Source organism: Panthera leo, chromosome E1 (genome assembly GCF_018350215.1).
Source record: "Panthera leo isolate Ple1 chromosome E1, P.leo_Ple1_pat1.1, whole genome shotgun sequence".
Taxonomy (NCBI): domain Eukaryota; kingdom Metazoa; phylum Chordata; class Mammalia; order Carnivora; family Felidae; genus Panthera; species Panthera leo.
Genome location: NC_056692.1, coordinates 56,465,997 through 56,493,724, shown reverse-complemented (window position 1 = coordinate 56,493,724; position 27,728 = coordinate 56,465,997). Strand labels below are relative to the sequence as shown.

The window sequence follows — 27,728 nt, the reverse complement described above, 5'->3', positions numbered from 1 at the left end:
GAAAAACAAGAGGAAACAAGGAATCATCTGTCCTCTTGGCTGAACGGACCTTGCCGTAAAACTTCATTTGTACAGTAAACCATCACAGTTAAAAGTGAGCTCTCCCGTTCGTAAGAAATGTCCAAACAGGCAAATCTAGAGAGACGGAAAGCACAGGAAGGTTTGCTAGTGCTAACCCAGGCAACGGGGAATGACTGCGAAAAGGCGTGGGGTTTCTTTTTGGGGTGATGAGAACGTTCTAGAATTAGATCGTGGTGATAGCTGTACAGCTTTGTGAATAGACTTAAAAAAAAAAAAAAAAACCCACGAAACTACACTTTCAAATGGTGAATTCCATGGTTTCTGAATCATATGTCGATTAGAAAGAAGCCGCAAGCAATCTCTCACGGAGGAAAGTTAACGTTTCCATGTAAGTGTCTCCCCAAATAGCCGTACGGCGTTAGTCGTGGTGTCTGCTCTCTGTGACGGGAGCCCTGCTACCACAGAACTGCTGTCACTTTTTTTTTTTTTTTTGCATTGCATCTTCTAGGACAATACTAGCCAAAATCCTCCTCTGGTAAATTGTGTGTGTGTGTGTGTGTGTGTGTGTGTGTGTGTGTGTGTTTTCGATGCATTTTTGTTCATTTACACATTAGATTCATTTTTAAGACTTTCGACGATTCTTACCTCATTTTATAATAACTAGCCAGTCCTTGCTATGAATGACAAGGTAGGACAACTTACCAAAACAAAACATTTAGGGAGGAAGAAAGTGCAAATCTTGTCAAAGATCCCACGCCAGCATCTCACGATTTATTTAAATGTCATTCCCAGACGCACATGTGGGGTGAGCATACGCTCCTATTATTACATAGTAGCACATACTCCATACCCAGCAAGGATCTTCATATGACATATGGCCTCGTATCCTGAATCGGGGCAGGATCTCTCAAAGAGAACAGGAGGGAGAAGAAAACATTTACATTCTCTAACATGATTATAAGGAACTTGAGACAGATGAATGGAAAAACAACATCTTTGAACAATTATAATGAACAGAACGAGTCCCCCTCGTTCTGCTCGCTTTAAATAGCTGATCTCTGTAAACTTGAATACCAACCCTGGCAGATCGAGCAGTCTTAATTCCTTGATTTTCCGTACTGAATACCGTCCAACGCTCGGCGACGACGACAGGTGGCTACGTCAGCCGGGCCGTCGTCCGGCTGTGCCGCCCGGAGGGGCCCCGGATCAGATACTTCGGTAGTCAGAGCCCCGGGCTACGATGGCAGCGGCATCCCACTCCACGGAGAAGAACGAGATAGTTCCAAAAAACCCAAATATCACCATGACCAGGAGTTGCCAGTGAAGGAGAAGGTAGTTACTGTAGAAAAATGCCACGGCTGCGCAAATGGACTGAGACAGAACAAGACGAGTCAGAAAATGCACACAGATGGCCCCACGGCGCCACAAGGAGCCCACCACCCTCCGCCCCCTGGCTTTCTTTCTGTGACCGGCGGCGCACCTGCCCTTCCCGCATCCAGATAGGACTTCATCGGTCACAAGCTCGCAAACACACACCACATACTCCCGCTGAGAGCTGCTACCAACCACGTAAGCTGCAACCTGTCATTTAACGTAGTGTTTTGGGAGGCGCCTGGGTGGCTGCGTCGGTTAAGTGTCTGACTCTTGATTTTGGCTCAGGTCATGACACCAGGGCCGTGAGATCAAGCCCTGGGTCAGGCTTTGCGCTGAGTGTGGAGCCTGCCTAAGATTTTCTTTCTCTCCCTCTGCTCCCCTCTCTTGCTTGTGCCTTCCCTCTCTCTCTCTCAAAAAAAAAAAAAAGAACAAAAAACAAAAAAGTATCTTGTGAGAAACTGAGTAATAAAATAATGTACATATGCAGCAGAAATATGCTTTTCTGTATTACAAAGGAATTCGGGTATCGAAGGCAGGAAGCCTCTCATCTGAGAGGTTAAGACCAGAGCGTAAAATGGGGCACCTGGGTGGCTCAGTCAGTTAAGCATTCGAGTTTGGCTCAGGTCATGATCTCGCGGTCTGTGAGTTCGAACCCTGCGTCGGGCTGTATGCAGACAGCTCAGAGCCTGGGGCCTGTTTTGGATTCTGTGTCTTCCTCCCTCTCTCTCTGCCACTCCCCTGCTCGTGCTCTCTCTCTTGCTCTCAAGATCAAACAAACAAGCAAACAAAACTTTAAAGACCAGAGTGTAAACTCTCTTAAATCACACTCCTCTCTGCCTCCTAATTCCAATCAGAAATACCTGACAGGCTGTCCCTGGTTGTCATTTCAGAACCATTAGGAAAACAAGGTTAAAAGCACTAAACAAAAAAGGGGAGTCCACTTAAGGCCAGTCTGGAGAAGAGCTTACCTGAACAAACTTGAAGATCGCGAAGGCTGGAGCGCTGTCTTCCGAATAGAGAAACCCTAAGATACTGAGCAGCTGGGTATTGAAGCAGCTGTCCCCCAGACCCAACAGGAAACTGCAGAAGATGGCGACCTCTTTGCTGCATAAAAGGAAAACGGATTCAGGATGAGCGTTCTGACCATACTTGCTGGAGCCATTTCAAGTGGAAAAGCCACTACCCCACAAGAGCATCTCACTTTCAAGTGTTACGCACTATGGGACAAGAAGTAAATACCGCAGTCCCCAAAGTAAGAATTTATGCTCAGACACGCTCAACTTCAGGGTCTGGCCAACGCTGGTCAATTAACTCTTTGGGAGCAAACACTGTGTTTGGGCAGGGCCGGCCTTGGATGGTGGATCTGGACCCAAATGTCTACATCTACAATGAATCTGAGTTGATGGCAATACAGTAAGATCCTCGAAACGGACAAAACCGACTATGCACGGACTGGACGGCCCACCCGGCTGGCCGATTACCCCTCTCCTCACCACTCTTCACCACTCAGAAAGCAGACACATAAAATCACATCAGGTACTTAGACGCTCTTTCACAGATCAAGAAAAACATTTAGGTGCGTTGAAAGGTTAAAACCGACCGTTTCAAAAAGAACTTGGGATTCTTCCTATGAGCTCCTATTTAAACTAATTCTGGTTCGACATTTGACAGGTCACCTTATAAAGATAACAGATTTTCAGATCATGATTAACTTCTCCATTTTATAAAGATCTAGCCACCCGTTACCTGCCACCCTTCCTTGAATTACCAGAAAAACGACAGTCATCGCGTGCCTGGGTGGCTCAGCTGGTTCAGCGGCTGACTTTGGCTCAGGTCATGATCTCACTGCTCGTGAGTTCAAGCCCCTGGTCGGGCTCTGTGCGGAGGGCTCAGAGCGCGGAACCTGCCTCGACTTCTGTGTCTCCCTCTCTCTCTCTGCCCCTCCCCCACTTGCCCTCTGTCTCTCTCTCAGAAATAAACAAACATTAAAAAATAAAATAAAATGACAGTCACCATACCTGGATCTGATGTAAGCCGTACTATCCGTTCCTTCGACAGGAGCAATAGGGGCGTCCCCAGGCATGTTGAGAAATATCAAATAAAAAGCTATAAAATGCACCAGGATGCCCAACAACACAACTGGATTTCTACCAAAGCGATTATTCTTGCTCAGCAGGCCAAAGAGGCTTCCACCTACGGAGCCAATGACGTAGAGGACAGAAAAATTTAGTAAGTCAAATTTTTGATTCTTTGAAAAAAATAAACCGATAAACCAACAGCCCATTTAATGAAGGGGTAAAGAAAGCACGGATACTAAAAGTAAAAAAATAACCGTTGAAACAGAAGAAATTTTAAACATCAGAACCGACTTCTAGGTCAGTGGGGTAACAGGGAGTAGATTTACCACCTGCCTAAAAAAATCCAAAGTAATAATTTTGAAGACACAAGCTATGAGGTGACAAAGGGGCAGTGATCTCTGAGGTGGGGGAGGAAGCAAAGGAGGTGAACCCGGCTACTGCCCACCGGCTGGTCGAGAGAGAGGTTTAAGCTGGGCTGCAGGGAGGGGTGGGGAAGGCAGGTGGATCCCACAGCCTCCCTGAGAGGAGGAGACCAGAGCTCAGGGTCTGGGGATACATGGGTGGCTATAGAGTTCCAGAACAGGCTATCATTAGGGAAAGCTGCCCAGAGGGACAACTCCAGAGACCTACAGAGGGTCCCCCCTGAGTCTTCCCTAAGTGCCGATCGGCACATAATGTGAGTAAATTAGCAGAGGCCCGCAAGAGAACCATCCAGGAGGGTTAGATGTATTAGCGCCCCACCCTGGGCCAGGTCCCCCCAGCCAGACAGGAAATCTTATGACTCACAGGCACTGGGTGTGCACAGAAAGGTCTTCCCTCAGGAGAGAGGAATAATTAGCCCTCGTCTGAGCCCTGCTCTGGTCCTGTCCAACCAACCTTAAAAGCAAGCCCTGAAAAAGTCATACTGTTTCCAAGTACACGAACTGTAGCCAAGAACAAAGCTCGAGAATATTCACGAGAATAAAAAAACAGGCAGCACCCCACAAGGTTAAGTTCACAGAGTCTGGTGTCCCCACTGTTCCCAAGCAAAGAGGCATGAAAATAGGACCCATCACGAGGAGAAAAAGCAGTCGGACGTGGAGTTGTTATACGACCCAGCAATTCCAGTCCTAGTTACATACCCCAGAGAATTGAAAACGTTATGTTCACACAAAAAGTATACATACATGTTCACGGCGGTATTATTTAGAACGGCCAAAAATGTGGAAACCCAAATGTCCATCGAATGATGAATGGATAAATAAAATGTGATCTATCTATGCAATAAAATATTATCTAGTGAGAAAAAAAGAATGGAATACTTATATGTGCTAGAATATGGAAGAACCTTGGAAGCGTCCTGCGAAATGAAAGAAGCCAGACCCAAAACACCATACGTTTTATGATTCCGTTTCCATGAAGCGTCCCGAATAAGCAAATGTATAGAGAAAGGGGATTAGTGGTTGCCTGGAGAAGGGCAATAAAAATGTTCTAAAGTTAGAGGGTAGTGATGACTGTAAACCCCTGTGAACATGCTAGAAAATACTGCCCTGGACGCCTTAAGTGGGGGACATATATGGCATGTGAGTTAGATCTCAAGAAAGTTGTGTAAAAAACAAAACAAAACCAAAAAAACAAAAAAACAAAAAAACACCCCAGAACCGCCACAGATACTAGGATGAGCAGAAACATGAAAATCCATAGAACTGTATTCCACATGTTGAAATACATCTAAATACCCGGTACTGTTCTAGGTGTGGGCAGCAAAGCAGGACACAAAAAAACACTCAAGTCTGCTCTCTCCATAGTGTGATCCCGTTGGCCATTCTAAGGGTCCTGTGTTTTTTTATGGTCTGGGTCTTTGCCCAAGGCCCTAAGTTTCACGTGGACAGGAAGTCTTTTCTTCGTGCAGTGGATGCACAGTTATCTGATGAATCTGGGAAGTTCCTCGTACGTGACAATGTCCGATACACGGGTGAAGGTCTCAAACGACCTTTGCCCGATACGGAATAGCCGCACTTGTGACGGGCACCGGGGAGCTGAGGGGAAGCGTTCAGCCCCTACACTGCACTCTTGAAACGAGTAGGACGCTGGATGTTAACTAACGGGAGTTTGAGAATATATATAAAAAGAGGAATCCCTAGTGTGGCCCAGTAAAAACACACACCGGTCTTTGTCTTGTTCCCCCTTCCTCCCCGCTTCCTGGCACAGAGCTCCTAGAACCCTGTGGCTTGCCTCGGTGTCAGGCATGTTTTTCGTTTGTGCTCCCTCGTACCTCCCTTTTGACCGGACCAGAGCTTATGCGAATGAGTTGGTTCTGCAGGGGGTTTAGGGGTGGTGTAGCTAGCCGGCTTCAGGATGCCCGCTGATTGCCAGAAGGACCAAGACTTGATCTGAGGGTTGGAATTTTCAGGGCCAGCCCCCAGGCTCAGGGCAGGTGAGGGGGGGTTGGAGATCCAGTTCGATCGCCATTGGCCAATGAGATCATCAACCCTGCCTCGCTGATGAAAAGTCATAAAGACCCCTCAACGACAGGTTTGGGAAAGCTAGCCTGGCTGGCTGGTGGACGCATCCACGTACCGAGAGGGTAAGGTGCCCTGATTCCATGGGGACCGAGGTTCCCGCGCTCAGGACCCTCCTGGACTTTGCCCATGTGCCTCCTCATCTGGCTGTTCATTTGTATCCTTTATAAAAAGCTTTAACAGTAAGTACAGCATTTTCCTGGGGGCTCACGGGAACCTCCCAACTCATAGCCAAGTCAGACAGAAGTGCAGGTAGGTAGCCTGGGGACCTGGGACTTACAAGTGGCGTCTGAAGTGAGGGCGTCTTTGTGGGACTGAGCCCTCGGACCTGGGGAGTCGGACGCAAACTCCAGTACTTAAGAGTTAGAAGCGAATGATCGTGCCGGACATCCAGCTGGTGTCAGATTCAGAAGGACAAGAAAGTCAGGGATTCCGAGACATTTTCCCGAAGCGTCTTAAGAGAAGAAGCTGGGAGAGACTGGATGTGTTTTCCTATTTACGGTTCTGTCTGTGAATCACATGGCAACTGCCTCATTTTAGAACGATGATAATAAAAAAACAAGGACATACCGATGTGAGTAGAACTAAGCCAGGAAACTAAAACACGAAGACAAGGAAGTGAATGAGGTACACTTACAGTATCTCTGAGGACTACGAGCAACGGGTTTAATGCGAAAACCCACGGTTTTAAACCAACCTAAAATTTCTCCAATGCCAATGAAAATGCCAGAAAGTCCAATGAGGCTTTTCTCTTCTGTCCCAAATTTATTTACAGCACCAATACACGTTCCGTAGACACCAGAGAAGAAAGTCAATTCCAGACCTTTGGAGGAAACAAATCAGATTTAGTTACACATCCACAACCTCCGTTTCCTGGTTTTCTCCGTGGCTGGTGGCATTTGAGCTATATATGTATACGGTCAAGTTCCCTCGGGGGACGGGTTACTCCCCCGTAGATGCCACAGAGCTGATGCAACGGAATTAGATGTTTAACATTTATTCTATTTCTCCGAAAAAGGTGTTTATACGTACAATGCATATAAAGGCAAAAGTAATCACTGGCACATTGCAGCGTCTTTTTTTTTTTTTTTTTAAAACATGACAGCCCTTCAAAAAAAATTTTTTTTAATGTTTTATGTTTGAGAGAGCGCGCGAACGAGTGGGGGGAGGGGGAGAGAGAGAGAGGGAGACAGAAGATCCAAAGCAGACTCCACGCTGACAGCGGCAAGTCTGAGGCAGAGCTCAGACCCATGAACTGCAAGACCACGACCTGAACCGAAGTCAGATGCTCAACCGACGGAGCCACCCAAGCGCCCCGATGGCATTTTTTAAAAAGGAAACCGATTTCCTCATTCTTAAGACCTCAGAGCGCTCCATCTACTCTCAGGGTTAAGCCACAGAGCTCGTTCTATTTCATTAGAAAGTATATGGGATCTATACAAAGTTACAAGGATTTACCCATGGTTATTTTCCGGACTGCTCCATTTTGCCCTAAAATCACTGGTTGGGATGAACCGGTTTTCAACCCCTGTGCAGAATTCTCCCACACTGAATTTGGGCCGACCCTGTGAGATGCTTTCACCAATGAAACGCAGTGAAAGTGGCACTGGGCTCGTGCCAGGCCGAAGCATTAAGAAAAGCCTGGTCCTGGGGTGCCTGGGTGGCTCAGTCCGTTAAGCGTCCGACTTCAGCTCAGGTCACGATCTCGCGGTTCTGTTCATGAGTTCAAGCCCTGCACTGGGCTCTGTGCTAATAGCTCAGAGCCTGGAGCCTGCTTCAGATTCTGTGTCTCCCCTTCTCTCTGCCCCTTCCTCTCTCTCTCTCTCTCAAAAATAAAAACATTTGGGGCGCCTGGGTGGCTCAGTCGGGTAAGCGGCCGACTTCGGCTCAGGTCATGATCTCGCGGTCCATGAGTTCGAGCCCCGCATCGGGCTCTGTGCTGACAGCTCAGAGCCTGGAGCCTGTTTCGGATTCTGTGTCTCCCTCTCTCTGACCCTCCCCTGTTCATGCTCTGTCTCTGTCTCAAAAAAATAAATAAACGTTAAAAAAAAATTTTTTTTTAAATAAAAACATTAAAAAAAAAAAAAAAAGACCATCAGTAGAACTATTCAGCTGAGCCCCGTCAGTGCACAGAACTGTGAGAATGAATAACACAGTGGTTATTTTCGGTCCTCACTGGCATTATGCAGCAACAGAAAACCCAAACCCCGTCATGAAGCCCGTTACCTGTATAAGCAGTTGTAATACTAAGAAGGAGCATCTCCCTGGTGACACATAACTTAAGAGACTTTCCTGTAAGAAAGAAAACAATTTAGGAGTACTTAACTAGATTTTACTTACTCAAACAAAAATTCTAAACCATTTACTCAACCCAAACACCCCTCATCGATAATGCCAGGAGACAAAAAACAGTGGGACAGGGGCGCCTGGGTGGCTCAGTCGGTTAAGCTTCCGATTTTGGCTCAGGTCTGATCTCACCATTTGTGGGTTCGAGCCCCGTCTCGGGCTCTGTGCTGACAGCTCAGAGCCTGGAGCCTGCTTCAGATTCTGTGTCTCCCTCTCTCTCTGACCCTCCCCCACTCGCACTCTGTCTCTCTCTCTCTCTCTCTCTCTCTAAGATAAACAAACACTAAAAAAAAAAAAGTGGGACAGAGGTTAATGATTCAGATGCTTAAGGGATGAACTACATCTGCCCTCTAAATAAAATGTTTATTTCAGCTGCGTAAATACATTCTAGAGTTGTGTTTTCCCCCACACACTCTCCAGCTCGGATTTCAAAAAACAACACAAAACGGAGAAAGCAAATAGAATCAAACAAAACGAGACTTATTTCAACGGACTTGACTGAGGTTTGGCTGAATCCACGGCTGGCAACGCGCTAATGTACCCGAGGAATTATCGCAGAGTGGCTTGAAGACTGGACTAGATCAGGGAGGGAGCTTTCTGAGCAGACAGAGGCTGCGACACCACTTCCTGTGATTCTCAGTTCTCTAGATCTGAGGACTGAAACTTTAGTTCTTGGTGTTTGTTTACGACTACTTTAATGTCTGTTTTTATGCTGTTCAACGCAGTTGAAATCTGCAACGGAAAATGCATGTCTACAAACTGTATTTTTTTAAAATTTATTTATTGACAGAGAGGGAGAGAGAGAGAGAGAGACAGAGAGAGAAAATGACCAAGCAGGGGAGGGGCACAGAGACAGACAGAGAATCCCAAGCAGGCTCCACACTGCCAGCACGGAGCCCAACGCAGGGCTCAAACTCACGAACCATGAGATCATGACCTGAGACGACACCGAGAGTCAGACCCTGAAGTGACTGAGCCACCCACCCCGGTGCCCCACACAAACTGTATTTTAGAACCTGCTCACATTTCATAATTTAAGGCCAATGACCTAGTGTCTTCAATGAACAGTCAATCCAGATTTTAAGTTCTCGCTCAACACCTGACTACAAACGTTACACAAGACACGTACGCACGGTCCCGAATGTCACCGCCTGCGGAAGAGGATACCCTGTTCTCTAATTTCACTAAAATATGGTGAGACTAATACAGTGAGACATTTCACCACTTGCTTGTATCTCCAGGAAAACTACACCATCAGTATGACGTTTAAAACAATTGTTTTCCTTTTTTTTAATGTTTTTCCTTTTTTGAGAGAAAGAGACAGAGAGTGAGCGGGGGAGGGGAAGAGAGAGGGAGACACAGAATCCGAAGTGGGCTCCAGGCTCCTGGCTGTCAGCACAGAGCCCGACGTGGGGCTCGACCCCACGAACTGTGAGATCACGACCTGAGCTGAAGTCAGACACTTAACCAACTGAGCCTCCCAGGTACCCCTAAAACAATTATTTTTTCTAAGTTTATTCATTTATTTTGAGAGAGACAGAGACAGCACGAGCAGGGGAGGGGCAGAGAGGGGGGGGAGAGAGAGAGAGAATCCCAAGCAGGCTCCACGCTGTCAGCACAGGACCTGACGTGGGACTTGAATTCACAATCTGTGGGATCATGACCTGAGCCACAACACAGAGCTTGACGCTTAATCGACTGAGCCACCCGGGTGCCCCAAAACAATCATTTTTAATAAAAAATAATCATATTAGCAAAGCACGTTCGTTTCTGAAAGATCGGAAGATTTAACAAGAAGAAATTTTAAAACATAATCCAGAATAATACTGTAACAGCAGCTACATGTCATTACACATCTGTCCCAACCTGTGAGAGGTACAACCTCCAAAAGCGCGCCCCCATGTGAGCTGTGGATTCAGGAGGATGACTGTGTGTGATCGCAGGTTCACCAACTATGCCACTCGGGTGGGGGAGGCTGCGCACGGGGGGGGGGGGGGGGCCCTAGGGGAACTCTCCTCAGTTTTGCTGTGAACCTAAAACGGCTCTGAAAAATGAAGTCTACGAACAATAACAACAACAACCCATCATCTATCTACAGAAATAGACACACCGATCCTAAAATTCACATGGCAATTCCAGGGGCTCACAACAGCCAACACAATCTTGAAACGGAACAAAGTTGGAGGGCTCACGCTTCCCAACTTCAAAGCTTGGCAGTAATCAGTGCACTACTGGCGTCAGGTCAGACACGTACGTCTAGAAATAAACCCTGCCGTATACAGTCAATTGGTTTCCAACACGGGCGCCGATACGATTCAATGCGGAAGAACCGTCTTGTCGGCAGGACAACCACGCGGCCCCGTGCGGAATGAAGTTGGACTCCTCCCTCACAACGCGCACGACAATGAACTCAGAATGGACCCTCCACCTGAAGGTAAGAGCTACGAGTATAAAACCCTTAGAAGAAAACACAGGAGCAAGTCTTTGTGACCCAGGGGTCAGGCAAAACCTTCTGAGGACACCAAAGACACATGCAAAAGGTAACACAGATAAGTCGGCCTACGTCAGAAATGTAGGGCTCTTGTGGTTTAAGAGACACCATCAGAAAACGAAAAATCAATCGAAGGAATGGGAGAAAATACTTGCAAATCACATATATATGAGATTTTTTATACGGAATATATAAAGAGTTCTTACAACTCAATAATAAGAAAAAGACACTCCAATTAAAAGCTGGGAAAAGGACCCGAGTAGACGGTTCTCCAGAGACGCGATGCAAATGACCCGCAAGCATGTGAAAATATGCTCCACGTCCTTAGCCACTAGGGAAATGCAAATCAAAACCACAGGATGACACTTCGCACCCACTTGGACAGCTGTCAACAGAAAGATAGTAACTCAAGGACGTGCAGAAACCGGAAGCCTCAGACACTGCCGGTGGGAACGTAGAATGGTGCAGCCGCGCGAGAAAACATCTGCTGGTTCCTCAGAAGGCTGAACACAGCGACCACGGGGGCGAGCAACCCAGCTACTACCAAGTGCGTGCACGGAGATGTGCAGACGAACGTCCATGCGAAAACCCGGACACGAATGTTCACAGCAGCGTGACTCGTGCCACCTACGAAGTACAAACGGCCCGTTGTCTATAACGCTCTAGAACACGGGGCGAGCCTCGACACCATGACGCTGAGGGCCAGGTCACGAAAGAGCGCACACAGCATGATCCTATTCGTACGACGTAATGTCCAGGAGAGGCGAAGCTCGAGACAGAAAGTGGATTAATGGACGCCTAGGGGAAGGGACGGGGGGGGAGTGGGGAGGAAAAGGAAGTGACTGCTAATGGGTACAGAAATTCCTTCTGGGGTGGACAGGTTCTATAACCGTCTGTGGTTAGAGGTGCACAACTCTAGAAAGATACTAAATAGGACTGAATTGTACCCTTTAAGTGGCCGATCATATAGTGTGTGAATTATAGCTCAATAAAGCTATTCTATTAAGGAAGAAACCCCACAATCTAAACAATGGGTCTCCGTCCGGACTTAAAAGTTTTTTTAATAAAAACAAATTTTACGGGGCGCCTGGGTGGCTCAGTCGGTTGAGCGTCCGAGTTCGGCTCAGGTCATGATCTCACGGTTTGTGAGTTCCAGCCCCGCATCGGGCTCTGTGCTGACAGTTCAGAGCCTGGAGCCTGCTTCGGATGCTGTGTCTCCCTCTCTCTGCTCCTCCCCCACTCATGCTCGCTCTCTCTCTCTCTTAAAACTAAATAAAGCTTAAAAACAATAATTAAAAAAAACAAATTTTACTGTATATAAGTATATATATAGTATGTGTATATGGTATGTAGTATATATATATACACATACACTATTTCTAAGTTTGTTTTCACATAAGAGAGCAAGTATTTCCTAACATGCATCAAGATCATTTTTATGGCTAGGATAATCTGTTGTATAGATGTACAAAATGACGCCTTGTAGTTGAACATTTAAATCACTTACATAAACATCTTAGTAATTAAATCTTGACAAAAATGCTTAGTTATTTCCTGAGGATAATCTTATTCTTGGAATTGCTGGGGTAAAGGTACAAACATTTCTGAGGCTTCTGACACTTGCAGACAAATTCAGAAAATAATACGAACGGGGGCGGCTGGGTGGCTCAGTTGGTTAGGCAACCGACTTCGGCTCAGGTCATGAGTTTGAGCCCCGCATCGGGCTCTGTGCTGTCAGCTCGGAGCCTGGAGCCTGCTTCGGATTGTCTCCCCCTCTCTCTACCCCTCCCCTGCTCATGCTCTGTGTCTCTCTGTCTCTCGATAAGAAATAAATGTTAAAGAAAAAAAAATTTTTTTTTTAATTTTTTTTTTTTCAACGTTTTTTATTTATTTTTGGGACAGAGAGAGACAGAGCATGAACAGGGGAGGGGCAGAGAGAGAGGGAGACACAGAATCGGAAACAGGCTCCAGGCTCCGAGCCATCAGCCCAGAGCCTGACGCGGGGCTCGAACTCACGGATCGCGAGATTGTGACCTGGCTGAAGTCGGACGCTTAACCGACTGCGCCACCCAGGCGCCCCTAAAGAAAAAAAAATTTAAAGAAAATAATACGAATGTGTATTCCCATCAGCAGCATGGTCTTATGCGTGTTAAGTACTCACCATCCATAATACAGACGATTATTTTTTTTATCTTTTGAAATCTGATGGAAAACTTTTTTTTGATGGAACACTTTTAAATTTGTATTTCTTACACTTAAACAAATATTTTCCCTACCATTTTAATTCCGTTAGGTTGTTCTGATACACTGAAGTTTTACACTTTAAGCAACTTGAAAAGGGCATTCTTTTCCCTTATTGTCTGAATGACCTGTTTAAAAGGCATTGCTCTACCCAATTAGTCTCTTCAATTACTTTTGTAGTTTCATTTTTACATCGAATCCACCTGGAACGTTAGGATATATAAAGTTCGAGTCTATATTTTTCTACACTGTCTGCTCCCTAACTTCGCTTAAGAGTTTCTTTTATCGTATTTATTGTATTGCGGACATGGGCCTCATTCTAGACTTTAGTTCTACTGCTCCTTCTCCTCCAAAGTCTTCAAATGAATTCACAGAATTTAACATTTATTAGGGAAAGTCCTTTTTATTTTATTTTTTTTACTTTTAGAGAGGAAGCAAGCATGAGTGGGGAAGAGGGGAGAAGAAGGAGGGGAGAGGAAGGAGGAGGGAGAGAGAGAGAGAGAGAGACAGAGAGAGACAGAGACATAGAGAGAGAGAGAGAGAGAGAGAGAGAGAGAGAGAGAATCTTTAACAGGCTCCACGCTCAGCACAGAGCCCAACGCGGGGCTCGATCCCACCAACCCTGGGATCATGGCCTGAGCCCAAATCAAGAGTTGGGACGCTCACCCAGGCGCCCGTTAAATCCCTTTCAAAAATTCTCTTGGCTATTCTCAGACATTTATGCTTCCAGAGGGACTTCAGGATTGTTTCCTCAAGACCAAGAAATAAATTTTTAAAAATTTCAATGAAGTGTTCCAGAATCCCATTAAACATACACGTCCAGCTGAGGAATGGAGTGCTTTTTAGATGAACAGAAACCGTTTCTGCCCCCCATTCATCACAGCATCAACTGAAGGCATCTGATGAGTAAACAATGGATGACAGATGACTTAAAACTTGGACACTCTTCTTCTTTCTGTGCTCTCTCTGGCTTCCGTGCCACCTCGTTGCCTCCCGCCGCTCCCCACGGCCCAGGAACCGGCTTCTCAAACCGCCTGCCCTGTAGCACCTTTCTGGCTGCCCCTCCTTTCTCCCCAAACTAGACGGCACAACATCCCATCAGTCCTGAACCCTGCTCAGCAACCAACTAGTTCCATGACGAAACCGTGTGGTCCTAATCGTGTTAGCGCTTCATTTCACAGACAGGCTGAGGCAAAGTCTGTACCTCCGGGAGAGACATCTTGAATCTGGTGTCAACAGGCAGCCAGGGAGAAGGGGGCTGCATCGAGCCTCACCCAAGGCTGGACGGAACATCCCATAAGCCTGAAGATCACCCAGGCAAGCCCCTTTCCCTCGACTCCGTGGCTCGCCAAGTTAGCCACAGGGGGCTTTCTGGGCCCCGGATCACAAGAAGGGAGTATCTATGAAGGGGCTCGCTAAAACATATTAAATGCCGTCATCAATGGTTCAGTTGTGACTTCTGTGGGTTTACCTTGAGTCCTTTCCCCTCCGGCCCCTCTGATCAATGGTGGCGCTCGTGACAGACAAGTTTCTAGGTCTGCAAAGCTGAGAGTCAGACCTCTGACTGCAGTGACCTCCCATCTTGCTGGGGGACAGGCAAGCTACATCCTTTCTAATTATAATGGGTAGCCCGAGTTGTAATTACGAACGCATTCCCGAAACGTAAGAAATACGTACAATAAAAGCCTGATTAAACAGCCTTAACAATAATATGCCATATATTCAAAGCTCAGAATACCACACCCCACAAGCCCTTTCTAGAAAAGGAGACTACAGGAATTGCTGGCTAAAAGCTGGGTGCTTTCGGTCATCTGACTTAGGCCATGGCCGATTCGACCAAGAATTTGCCCGAGGCAACCTGTCGGCTGGCCACAAGCACAGAAGAGCCTAAGGCCCAGGGTCCTAACTGAAACAACGTGGCCCCAAAAGGCTGCTCCCTTCTAGACGGCGTCAGAGTCTCTCCTTGGGAGACAAAGAGGCTGCGAGGGCTCCAGGCAGAAGCAAAGGACTGGCCCACATCAGGCCTTGTTAGAATCGGAAGCCGCGTCTGCCGCTTTCTGAAGGAGGCACAAGATGACCATTATGGGAATCACTGGCTTTGCCGGTCACACCCTCTGGGCTCCGATCCCAGCTCGGCCGCGTCCTAGCTACTTGACCTTGGGTAAATCATTTCTCTGAGCCTCGGTTTCCCCTTCCATAAAATGGAGAGAATGACAGGCGTGCGCTGTACGACACAGAACCGTCGTGAGGAAGGACACGACGTGAACACGGAGGGAGGCCTGGCCGGGAAGAGCCCTCCGCGGAGGAGCACGACCGCGCCGACACACTCGGTTGAGGGGACAGCCCGTGCGTCCTCGCCTCCTGGCGTCGAGCTCCAGCCCCCAAGCGCTCTGGCCCTCCCCGCGCCACCCCTACAGGGCCCCGTCCACCCCGCGCGCCCCCCCAGTTCCAGAGGTACTGGCTGAGAAGACTAGCACGCTCCGGGGCGGCATACCTGGAGACACGGAAACACTGGGGGATCGTCAATCCAAAGTTAGCGGGGGGAGGGGGAAAGGCAAATGTCGCAGTTGTCCCCGAACAGCTCTGGCATTTCAGACCCAGTGTTTTCTAATACTTACTAAACGCGTCTACTGCCTTTGCCATGGTGTTCTGGGCAGACCTGAAAACATAAAAACAAGAGATCAAAGTGATTTCCCCTGAAAGCTGTAAAGGGAACAAAACAGCGATCGCGTTTTCACCGACGTTTGTCACAACACCGTCCTCTACGAGGTCTGGCAGATATTTCCGTTGCCGCACAATATGGGACCCTGTCCTCGCTGCAGAGGACGAGGGGAGAGCGTCCAAACCCGATTCTCTCATGCTAAATTTGTGGCTCACATCCACACACGTCCTGTTCAGAAAGGATACTTCAGGCGGGACAGAAGTCTCCCCACCCTGCTATTTTCATACTGTAAAAACAACTAGTAAAAAATTCAATTTCCCTCCACTCTCCTTTGTTATTTTTTTAATGTTTATTTTTGAGAGAGAGAGAGAGAGGGGGACAGGGAGGGAGAGAAAGAGCACAAGCAGGGGAGGAGCAGAGCGAGAGGGAGACACAGAATCCGAAGCAGGTTCCAGGCTCTGAGCTGTCAGCACAGGGCCCAACATGGGGCTTGAACCCACAAACCCTGAGATCATGACCTGAAGCGTCCGAAGTCGGAAGCTTAACCGACTGAGCCACCCGGGTGCCCCCACTCTGACTACTTTAAAATTTTTTTTTTATGTTTATTTATTTTTGATAGAGAGAGAGCACAAGTGGGGGAGGGGCAGAGAGAGAAGGAGACAACAGAATCCGAAGCAGGCTCCAGGCTCCGAGCTGTCAGCACAGAGCTCAACACCGAGTTCCAACTCAGGAGCCATGAGATCACGACCTGAGCCGAAGTCAGACGCTTAACTGAGTCGCCCAGGTGCCCCATACTTCGCTGGCACCTTCAAATAATAACATATTTTTGAAGTTTTTATTTATTCATTTTGAGAGGAAGTGCGAGCAGAGGAGGGGCAGAGAGAGAGGGGGAGACACAGAATCCGAAGCAGGCTCCAGGCTCTGAGCTGTCAGCACAGAACCTGATGCGGGGCTCAAACCCACGAGCCGTGAGACCATGACCTGAGCCAAAGTCGGCCACTTAACCGACTGAGCCACCAGGCACCCCTTTAAATAACATTACTTACAAAAAAGAAAAAAAGAAGAAACCTCATGGAGATCCAGTTGACTTATTTAAGTGAATTACTGACACAAATAAGGTAGTCTGTTCTAACGGACAGGAAAACCTCTTTTTTCACCATAAAAACGCATGCCGTGCCTGGAGGCAAATACTCTTCAGATTCCAAATAACTGATAGGACGCTGATTATGTCTAGCGGTAGGCACTAGAAAAACAGCAGATGCGGGGACAGGCTTTCTTGGAACTTCCCTCATCTGCCTAAAGACAGATCCTCTAGAAGGAACCCAAATGTTATAAATCACCTCCGGAAGTTTCATCACATAGGGATGATGGACTCTTGTCACCAGACGGGAGACCAGACATGGACAGCTTGTCACAAACTATGTCTCCCATCTATTCTTGCAAGGGTCCGCTCATCCTTCCGAGAAATCATTTACTCTCCCCTAAGACGCCTCTATCCTCCTCCGCTTTCCCGATTTAGACGGGTATTTAATGCCTAAATTCTGAGCCATCCAGGGAAATCACTCATTTTCCCCTGGGGTTTCTTCACGTATACACGAACCATACGTGTTAGTAAGTTTCTGATTGTTTTTTTTCCCTTGTTCATCTTTTATTACAGGGGTCTCAGCTAAGAACACGAAAGAGTGGAGGGAAAATGATTTTTCGTCCCTGCGTCTTAAATGTTACCTTCTCAGCCTTCTCTGGCAACTCCATCTACAATTTTACGTGTATGTCGTATAAATTACATACACGTAACTACTATATCCTAGAATTGCGAGGCATCCCCCCCCACCCCCCACCTCAAGCCCATACTTCTATATCCTGCTCTTAGATTTCTATTTTCTAATACTGGATTGCTAAGAGGTACAGGATTCTCTGGGAGGAGGGTGATAAAAACATTCTAACATTGGTTGTGAACCTCGAGATCATGACCTGAGCCGAAGTCAGACATTTAACCGATGGAGCCCCCCAGGCGCCCCTCCTTCAGTGGCTTCCAATCACACCCAGAAAAGAACCCGCACTCCTGTCGCAGCTTCCCAGAACGGAATCCCTGCCTGCTGCAGACACTCCTACCTCCACTCCCTCCCCGGGCTGACTCCCACGGGCCTCCCTGCAGCCCTGGCACCCACCACACCCCTGTCTACCACCTGGTCTTGGCAATCAGTGGCCATCAGCTGATCGTCCCTCCTCCCCAGTCAGGCCGCAGGGAGCCACCCAGCTCCCCACCCACCAATCCCCTTTCACTGCCTTCTTAGCATTTCCTTTGCGGTTTTACACACATGGAGTCTACACCCCCTCTAAAATGAAGTCCCTCCAGACCGGGGACTTCTCGGTCTTGTTCGCTGCTGTATCCCTCAGGTTGAGAGGGGGGCTGGCAGAGAGTCGGTGCTGTTTATAGACTAGAGACAAGGAAGCTTCAAGTTGGGGAGACCCTTCAGGAAGAGAAAATGCTAAAAAGGCTGATCGGCACTCCTCAGTACTGTGCCTTATCAGTTACACGATCCTCCATCGGGGAAGTTCCCTAGAAAAAGGGAGGGGATTCTTTTTGTCTGCACAGCACACACAGCTGACATTTGCTAAAAGAACAGGTGTTCAATTTTCACTGAATCTGTGGTGTTCACGTTCATAGAATCTCCAACATCTATCAGTTTATGCTTGGTATATACGTATACAGTTTACGCTATACGTACATGTTATATATACACGTATACGTATGTACACATACACACGCATAAATACAGGTGTTCAAACCAAGGTCACGCCTCTCTTTTGCTTTAAACAAACAGTGAAATTTTGAGTGCTTAATGAACCGATGACTGGAGAGGTTTAGGCCTTTTGGGGATTAACAAGGCGGCACAGAACGCCCCGTGCAAACGTTCTAACAATACAGGAAGAGCGATAAGGCAATCTTCACAATTTACTGACTCACACACAAAGCAAAACGAGCCTGGCAAAGATTTCTCATTTCCTTCTCCTCCAACCTGGATGGTACCTGCAGAGAAATCGTCTGTGATGTTTTAGTTTTACTTATAACTGAAATATGCTCAAGTTAATTTACAGTTTGTAGAAAAACACAGGCCATTTACTTGTTTCCCCACTGGGACCACCCTGGGGAAGACCACCTACCTGTATAGGTTAGCACAAAACCAGGCACCTCACATAAGAGACTGGGTGTGACCAACTGTTGATGGCCCTGCCACTCACATGTGCCACAGGAATGGGGGAATTTTAGGGGCTGGACCACGCAAACCGTAACTGAGGGCAAAAAGTGTCTCCATTGTAACTTGATAAGGCTGTATCTTTGCACATTAAAACACACAGGACACCGGCTGAACTGAAGGAGGAAACTGAGACCCAGAGGAACTAAGGGGATTATTGCTACTGTCCAGGGTCATATAACTTGTCAGCTGCAACCTGGGATTGGGCTCAAATCCCCTGTAGGCTCTCCCCCTCCCTCTTCTGCCTCTCCCTTCCTTCTCCTCTTCCCTTCCTCCTCCCCAGAGCTACCCTTTATCTTCATTCTCTTGGCTTTAAAACTCTTTCCTCAGGGCACCTGGCTGGCTCAGTCAGTACAGCCTGCAACTCTTGATCTCAGGATCTCAGGGTCATGAGTTCGAGCCCCACATTGGGCATGAAGCCTACTTAAAAAAATAAATAAATACAAATAAAACTTTTTCCTCATGTCTGCCCAATGTTGGATTATCAGTTAGGATTATGAAAAGGTTACTAATCTCAAAACTAGCTCTACTCAAAATATATTTTTGGGGCACCTGGGTGGCTCAGTCAGTTAAGTGCCTGACTTTGGCTCAGGTCCCGATCTCACGGTTTGTGAGTTCGAGCCCCATGTGGGGCTCTGTGCTGACAGCTCGGAGCCTGGAGCCTGCTTCAGATTCTGTGTCTCCCTCTCACTCTGCTGCTCCCCTGCTCACGCTCTGTCTCTCTCAAAAATAAATAAATATTGGGGCGCCTGGGTGGCTCAGTTGGTTAAGTGTCCGACTTCGGCCCAGGTCATGATCTCACGGTTTGTGAGCTTGAACCCCACATCGGGCTCTGTGCTGACAGCTTGGAGCCAGGGGCCTGCTTTGGATTCTGTGTCTCCTTCTCTCTCTGCCCCTTCCCTGCTTGCGCTCTGTCTCTGTCTCTCTCTCTCTCTTAAACATTAACAGGGGTGCCTGGGTGGCTCAGTCGGTTAAGCGTCCGACTTCGGCTCAGGTCATGATCCCGCGGTTTGTGAGTTTGAGCCCCATGTCGGGCTCTGTGCTGACAGCTCGGAGCCTGGAGCCTGCTTCGGATTACGTGTCTCCCTCTCTCTCTCTGCCCCTCCCCCGCTTGTGCTCTGTCTCTCAAAAATGAGTAAGTGTTAAAAAAAATATTAAAAAAATAAACATTTATATATACACGTATACGTATACATGTTTTTGTTTTTTTCTAGATAGAAAGGAACGTGCCAACTTCTTACTCGTTGACTTCCAGGTCCTGCTCATCAGAAGACTCATCTTCTCCCAGGACATTTTCAGACTCTGGTTGCCGAATGAGAAAGAAAAGAACTGTCCCCACCAGGCTAATCACTGTCAGGGCAATAAACACCGTTCTTCGGTCACTCTCTGGAGAAAAAAAAAGAAGAAAGCAGATAGCACCAACCGCGCACAATTTCAGACAATTTCAGAGTCCGTATTGTGTTCAGAGGCTGTTTATGACCGTCCAAACATTTCCTCGTTAAATGTTTACTTTACTGCATTAGTGAAAATCTCAAATAAAGAACGAAATAGAATACCTCCACCTTTGTCTTTCGGTTAAAGGAATACCAATAAGCCAAAAGAAAAACAGCACAAGAATTTTAATCATACTCTGTAGCCAAAGAAGCGTACAAAAGTCTAACATTATGGTCATACACAGCATAACCTTCTGTACCTTGAGATGCTGCTTGAGGCACAGGCCACGCACTAAAATCCTGGCTTAATACAAGGAAGAAAAGTTACTAAGAGGTAAAATCTGAGAGGACTTCAGGCAGCACGGTTCACTGCCACCATAGGAACAAAGCAATAATGGATACTTTGTGCATCTATCATCCTTGGAACATGTCTAAATAAAGCAAAGTGAATAAACAAACCTGATATGTGAGTTTTCCCTTGCCAAGCAAAATATATGTAGAGATTTCCAAAGAACAAGCTGGGGGAAGAAAAGGGAGAAGAGGATGTTGAGGACTTATTTCCATATTTACAGTTTTTAAAGCAATGTTTCCGTTATTTGTTAAAAAGGTGGGGGGGGGGGATATATAATTTTAAAAGTAGCTATCTGCCTGGATCATTATCGACTCCACCTTGACCCTTTTCTGAAAACTGTCACTGACCCAGATGGAATTCAGTCTCCTCCCACGTGACAGTAACCTGATTCAGAACCACCCTACAAAGACTTGACTCGCTCTGAAACATGTGATTTATTGGCACTCTGGAAATGACTATGTGGAAGCAGGCTTACGCTACTTCTGAAATCCTGTATTTTAAAGAATCTCCGAAAAAAAAAAAAAAATAAAAATCCATGATTTAGTCACCTGCATCTAATCAGATGCTTTACTTAACATACTTTCCTGGAGAAAGAACCTCTCGCTTACACTCCGGTTTCTTAACATACACCCCTTACACTAAAACATCTGCATTCGTGAAACCTTACCAACACCCCAATTTTGGGTGATATCCATGAGGGTAAATCCTCAGGACAGATTCCATGATAGAATGACTGTTTTTGCTTTCTACTTAGGAAATCTATAACATGCTGTATGTTGCTCAGTGTTGATATAATTAGACTCACTTTTGAATTTTTTTAAATAAAACGTATTTATTTTTCAGTAACTCTACACCCAACGTGGGACTCGAACTCACAACCCTGAGATCAAGAGTTGCATGCTCTACTGACTGAGCCAGCCAGGGGCCCCTCACTTTTGAACTTGTTAATAGCTATCAGGTGTAGTTCAGTGGGAAGGCCATGGTCTTTGGAATCCAGATAAGGATGGCTTAAATCACATCAGTTACTGCACTTTTAAGCCTCTGTTTTCTCATCTGTAGAACAGAGATAATACTTTCTGGTGTCATGAGGTGGTGAGGATTACTGAAATTTCGTCATGAAGCCAACAGTCCCTGCCTGAAATATAGCAGGCGCTAAATACGTTATGGTTAGTATTATTTTCTATTTACTCGTCATGAATTACAATGAGGTAGGTCCATGCGTTTTACGTAATTCCGTAAAATTTTAAATTTGAATCATATGCAGCTACAAACTCAAGTCATGTAACACGGACGATCTGAATTTTCAATACAACAAAGATCTAAAAAATGGTGTGGCAAAAAATAATTAAAGGAAAGATTAAGCTCTGGAAGGATTATTACCTAGATTGTAAGAGTGCCCAGAAAATTCCACTGTTTCTCCCAATAGTGTGCTCATCTGAATTGATTGTCAGGCAATTTCCTTGTGCCGTCCAAAGCACTAAAATTCAAACCGAAAGGTTATCAAGAGAATGTAATCACTTAGCTTTACATACTAAACACACGAAACTCTTGGATAAATCCCAGAAGACAGAGAAAATAAGCATCAAGATGCTTACCAGCAGCTGCGATCCCAATGAAGACAGAGGCTGTGTAGAAGGACCATGGGAAAGGCTGGATAAAAACGGCAATGTACATGCTAAAATATAACAGGTCAATGTATTACAGTCAAACAATACCTTAAATAGAATGCCAATTATGCCTTCTAGGAATCAATTTTGAGGATTCTCTCTCTCTCTCTTTTAATTCAACCTGTAAAGGACTTCTCCAGTGGTGGGGAAAAAGGGACAAACGTGACCTACTCATTTATTTATTTATTTTTTTTGTCTTTTAATTTTTGAGAAAGAGACAGAATGTGAGCAGGGGAAGGGCAGAGAGAGAGAGGGAGACACAGACTCTGAAGCAGGCTCCAGGCTCTGAGCTGTCAGCACAGAGCCCGATGTGGGGCTAGAACCCACGAACCGTGAGATCATGACCCAAGCCGAAGTCAGACACAACCGACTGAGCCACCCAGGCGCCCCGTGACCTACTCATTCTTTTTTTTTTTTTTTTTTAAATTTTTTTTTCAACGTTTTTTATTTATTTTTGGGACAGAGAGAGACAGAGCATGAACGGGGGAGGGGCAGAGAGAGAGGGAGACACAGAATCGGAAACAGGCTCCAGGCTCTGAGCCATCAGCCCAGAGCCTGACGCGGGGCTCGAACTCACGGACCGCGAGATCGTGACCTGGCTGAAGTCGGACGCTTAACCGACTGCGCCACCCAGGCGCCCCTACTCATTCTTAATTTACTGTTTCAAGTTTGTAAGATCAGACACTTGAACGAAGGTTTGCAATCGGCCTCTGCCAACTGCTTAGCACATGCTGGGACTGTAGTTCTACAACCCAGAAAAAATGCTTAGTTCTTTCATTTGAACGAGTCTCTTTCGCAGAAAGAGATTTTTGGATACTATTTTTATTAACAGTAAAACAAAAGGAAATACGCACACGTCCCAGGACATTTAAACAACATGGTATCCCAGGGCATCAAGGAGAGAACCAAATCCCTAAAATACTGCCTGTATTCTATGTAATCCAAGTGGGTAGATTCTTTTTTTTTTTCTTTAGGATCTTTTTTTTTAATTTAAGTAATCTCTACACCCAGAGCGGGGCCTGAACTCACAACCCCGAGATCAAGAGTCGCACGTCCACCGACTGAGCCAGTCAGGCGCCCCCAATTTGGCACATTCGTGTCAAATATTTCCTACGTGTGTTTGAAAGGTGCTGAAGGTGTTTGGGTGATATGAAAGAAAATCATACTACTCACCTGTAAAATAAACCACTTGCAAACATAGAGAGCTGAGGTCCTACAATGGCAACCACTGATGGTGTAATCAAATTTGAAGCTGAGAACACTCCATAAATAATTGCCATGCTGTGCACATAACACATAAAAGGAAAAAACAAAACCCTTGAATCACTGTCTCAAAAGTGCACTTTTTCAAATCTACTTAAAGCGTATGGGGTTTTTTTTTGACATAAGCATTCATTTCTTTAGTTAGAGTTCATAATAATTCTCTCATTAAGCTGCATCTCATAATACAGTTTTCACTTATGCAAAATCTTGGGAGTCTCATCAAATTTCTCTTGGAATCAGCGTGCCCTGGACAGTAGTTTTTAATGCCCTGGTAAATTGCAATAAAAGCTAGCAGCGTGCCAAGTGTTTTCCATGTTTTCTTTATTAAACCTGACAGCTCTGTGAAGACAGTATTATTATTATTACCCTCATTTTACAGAAAAGAAGACCGGAACACAAGGGGGTTAAGTTACTTGCCAAAAGTCCAGCTGGATAGCTGGTGAATGGTTGGAGCCAAGACACCATCCCTGGTAAGCTCATTCCAGAAGCCCTGGTCAACAGTCTGCTCTACACACTTAGCTTACAACTCCTGGCAACAGCATAAAATTTCGCTGTTATATAAATAACAAGCACCGAGTTATCACGTGCTTAAACTGGAACTTAGTTAACTCAACCTAATGGCCTCACTTGAACATCATTCAGCTACCGGAGACCCAGCCCTAGTACGTGTGTCTTGGAGCAAAGTACGACTGAAACCATTTTGAGGGTCCTCGACTCATTTACTAGCCTCTATTCATAAACCCAAAGTAAGTTACTCTTTGGCTTCCATGAACCTCAAACAGCAAGCGTTCTTTGAAACGTACATGAAGACAGAGCGCTACAAAAAAACTAGGGTATTATTAACCACTGAGAAAAATGGACATTAACATTGCTTTATTCTCAAATATCATACAGAAGATCCGTTTAGGATAGATAATAAAGAACCAAATGATAAGAGTTATGGGGGAAGGGGGTGTTGGTCATCACCTGAGAATTACAGAGAAATTAAGAAACCCGTATGCGTTTATATCCACGTATGCGTTACATTCCCCGCTCGGATCACAATGAAAGTCTTCATTTTTTTGTAAAATTGGGACTAAACACCTTAATAGAAATCTAAAAGCTCCTGATGGCAGCATGTTAATCATTATGAAATTACAAAAACAGGAGGACCAAATGCTTCAAGAGTCGTATAAAACATCCTCCGTTTAGGATTGAGAAGACATAATTAACGACAATACTTGAGTGTTTATTAAGTGCCAGGCACCGTGCCAAGAGCTTTACACGCGTCATCTGAGCAAGGAGATTGGGCTCACAGACAGAAGTAACTTGCCTAACATAACGCAGTGATTAAGTCATGAAACCAGGATCTCAGACCTAGTACGAAATTCTACGTGAAACCTGGACTCATCAACTTTATCCTACTATGTTCTCCCAAACAGTCCAGGGGCAGAGAAAAGGCAATCACTACCAATTCAATCACAACGTAACTGCCGTAGTATATAAAATAGAGGCGATCGCACGTACAGTACCTGGTATATCCACTGCCGTGAAAATCTGTGCTATTTAAGCTCCTGATGACAGTTTGCTGTGTGGAAGATAAAGCTAATCAATGAAAACACTTTGCAGTCTCCCTCCCCATCCCCACCAAAGTTCGTCTCCAAGAACTGAGAACGAGGTACTCAGTAAATTAAAATTCGGGATGCACCATGCCTGAATACTGAAAGCCAACTATGAGAGATGAAAAGGACTGCAAAACAGGAAAAGGCAAACCGGTGACAGGGAAGGGGGCAAAGAGCAGCTGTAACTACGCCTTAGTACTAGTACCCGTAGTAGTACCAAGTACTCTCCCAGTACTAATGCAAACCTTAATACAGACAAGAAATAACAGGTCAACACATACAGACCCCAAGTCAGATCAGAGGAAGACCATACTGTTTTAACACCCCGTCCCGATACCCTATTATTAGCAAGAAATGTCTGACACATCAAATTAAACCTAAGCATAAAAACGAGGAAGGGTAGGGCAGAAAAATAAAAGGTGCCGTTTAAGCGCGCTGTCCGATGTAATTAACGTTTATCACCATCTTTGGAACGCGTTTATGGTAGGCACTTCAAAGGAGGGAGAGCAGATCCCGACTCACCGCCACATTTCCACAAGTTTGAAAGGCGGTGAACATAAACATAAAGGCAATTCCTAAAATAATAATGTTGAAAAGCTTTTTGGATTCCGGGGACATTTTGGCTCAACTCTGCCAGAGGTCAGCAGCGGCCCAGGGCGGTCGGCTCTCCTCGGGGCGAACCCACTGACGATCCTGGGGAAGGAAATGAGGCGGTGAGAAGAGCGGACGGATCCGGGAGCAAGGCTGCCGAGCTGTCAACTTCAGTTCTCGGATCAGAATCCCCGGCCGAGGGTGAAGTTGTCCCCACGGGCAATTAGGACATTCCTAGAGTCCGATCCGAGTATGGACGAGCCCAACACTCGGAGAAGTGCCAATAACGTCGCTGCTCCAGGTTGAGGGGCCCGCGAGGGGGATTAGGGGGCCACGGCCGAGGTGCAGCGGCCGGCGCGGCCCCGCCCGCCCGGCCCTGACTCACCTCGGGCCACGCGACCCGGTCACCTGACCGCAGCCTCGGCGCCGGCCGCTCGGCCCGCTGGGAAATGTAGTCCCGCGCGCCCCGAGACGGGTAGGGCGCTCAGGGAGGAGAGCGGGGCCGAGTCCGCGCGCCCCAGCGGAGGAGGGGCTACAAAGCGGAACCCGGCGGAGGAGTCGGGAACTGCGGGAGGGAGCCCGAAGGGCGACGGGGCCGGGTCTGAGAAGGCTGGAGACAGCGGGGCAAACGGGGGCGGGGGGAGACTCCCCCCTCTCCGAGAGAGGCGAGAACGTTCCGCGGGGGCCGGGGCAGAAAAGCTGCGCGGAGCCCGGATACGGGCATGAAAAGGAGGCGGAGCCTACAAGGGGAGCGCTTCCTGCCCCGACTGCTGGAGAGCGCCCGTCCGGCCTCGCTGCCGGAAAGAGCGTTTCGCGGGCTTTCCAACCGCTCGCCAATTCCGCTCCCCCCTCCCAGCAACAGTGACTCCGCGCTTTTCGGCCCGCCCGCCGGGCTCTGCGCAGGCGCGCCGGACAGGGGCGGGGCGCGTGGCCGCGGCGCGGCGGGGCGGGGCGGGGCGAGCCAATCAGGGGATTCATTTCCGGGTGGCGCGGGCGCCATTTTGTGAGGAGGGCTATAAACGGGCGCTGGGGCCGACCGCCCGCCCAGTTGTTTCTCTGGTGGAGTCGGCTCCGTGGGTGGCTCGCTCGCGTCGCCCCGTCCGGCCTCTCCCAGCGTCCCCACGCGGGAGCCGACTGCCAGAGGCGCGGCGTCGAGCCGGGCTAGTCCGAGGAAACCGCCGTCTCCGCCGCGCGCGCGGGCCCGCCCGGGGCGTTCGTTTGTCGGCGCGCAGTCGCGGCCCCCGGCCGACTCTCCAGGGCCATGAGTTACGGTCGCCCGCCTCCCGATGTGGAGGGCATGACCTCCCTCAAGGTGGACAACCTGACCTACCGCACGTCGCCCGACACCCTGAGGCGCGTGTTCGAGAAGTACGGGCGCGTGGGCGACGTGTACATCCCGCGGGACCGCTACACCAAGGAGTCCCGCGGCTTCGCCTTCGTCCGCTTCCACGACAAGCGCGACGCCGAGGACGCCATGGACGCCATGGACGGGGCCGTGCTGGACGGCCGCGAGCTGCGGGTGCAGATGGCGCGCTACGGCCGCCCCCCGGACTCGCACCACAGCCGCCGGGGCCCGCCGCCCCGCCGGTACGGGGGCGGCGGCTACGGGCGCCGGAGCCGCAGGTGAGCGGGCCGGGGGAAGGGGGGCGGCGGCGGCGGCGGCGGCGGGCGGGGTCACAAAGGTCCGCGGGACACGTGGCGGCGGGCGGGCGGGCGCGCGGGCGGCCGCGGCGGGGAAATGGCGTCCGGGCGGGCGGGCGGCGCGGTAATGGCGGCCGGGGCGGGCGGGGCGCGCGGCCCGAGGCCCCGCCGGCCGCCCTGACGCCCCGCCCGCCCGCCCGCAGCCCTCG

The 27,728-nt window shown here is 47.9% G+C and overlaps 2 protein-coding genes across 12 annotated transcripts in view; one reads left to right on the top strand and one right to left on the bottom strand.

The window, feature by feature from the left end:
• Positions 1–770: 770 nt before the first annotated feature.
• MFSD11 (major facilitator superfamily domain containing 11) lies at positions 771–27,296 on the bottom strand. Of its 7 annotated transcripts, none has more exons than XR_006196660.1 (14): positions 25,810–26,253; positions 25,198–25,253; positions 23,597–23,704; positions 22,352–22,431; positions 22,137–22,233; positions 20,864–20,922; positions 20,213–20,357; positions 15,671–15,711; positions 8,201–8,266; positions 6,672–6,797; positions 3,414–3,588; positions 2,364–2,499; positions 1,100–1,392; positions 771–925 (listed from the first exon to the last, which is right to left on the bottom strand). XR_006196660.1 is itself a non-coding variant. In XM_042916873.1 (14 exons), the coding sequence occupies exons 2-14, from the start codon at positions 25,903–25,905 to the stop codon at positions 1,228–1,230; spliced, it is 1,350 nt and encodes a 449-aa protein (XP_042772807.1). In that variant the 5' UTR covers positions 25,906–25,980; positions 27,209–27,296; the 3' UTR covers positions 771–1,227. The 7 variants fall into 7 exon arrangements, 6 of the variants coding, with proteins under 6 accessions (XP_042772807.1, XP_042772808.1, XP_042772806.1 ...); XM_042916873.1 differs by adding an exon at positions 27,209–27,296 and having other exon boundaries at positions 771–1,392; positions 25,810–25,980; XM_042916874.1 differs by adding an exon at positions 26,264–26,645 and having other exon boundaries at positions 771–1,392; positions 25,810–25,980.
• SRSF2 (serine and arginine rich splicing factor 2) overlaps positions 26,861–27,728 on the top strand; it is a 3,314-nt gene continuing 2,446 nt past the window's right edge. For 3 of the 5 annotated variants that reach the window (XR_006196662.1, XR_006196665.1, XM_042916888.1), the window contains exons 1-2: positions 26,863–27,501; positions 27,723–27,728. The exon at positions 27,723–27,728 is cut by the window's right edge and continues 305 nt beyond it. Coding sequence is in view for 1 of the 5 variants with exons in the window: in XM_042916888.1 (XP_042772822.1) it covers positions 27,140–27,501; positions 27,723–27,728 (368 nt within the window). In the remaining 4 variants the exon portion in view is untranslated. Of the gene's footprint in view, positions 27,502–27,722 lie in introns of all 5 variants that reach the window. The other 2 variants (XR_006196664.1, XR_006196663.1) reach the window with 1 other exon arrangement.

What these genes read in the sequence shown, in the direction of transcription:
- MFSD11 (XM_042916873.1), bottom strand. Translation starts at nt 25,905, where the DNA reads ATGTCCCCGGAATCCAAAAAGCTTTTCAACATTATTATTTTAGGAATT. An exon ending in CATTGGGATCGCAGCTGCTG is followed by an intron (nt 22,234 to 22,351) that starts GTAAGCATCTTG and finishes TTTGAATTTTAG; the next exon opens with TGCTTTGGACGGCACAAGGA. An exon ending in ACGGCTTACATCAGATCCAG is followed by an intron (nt 2,500 to 3,413) that starts GTATGGTGACTG and finishes CCTTTTATGCAG; the next exon opens with CAAAGAGGTCGCCATCTTCT.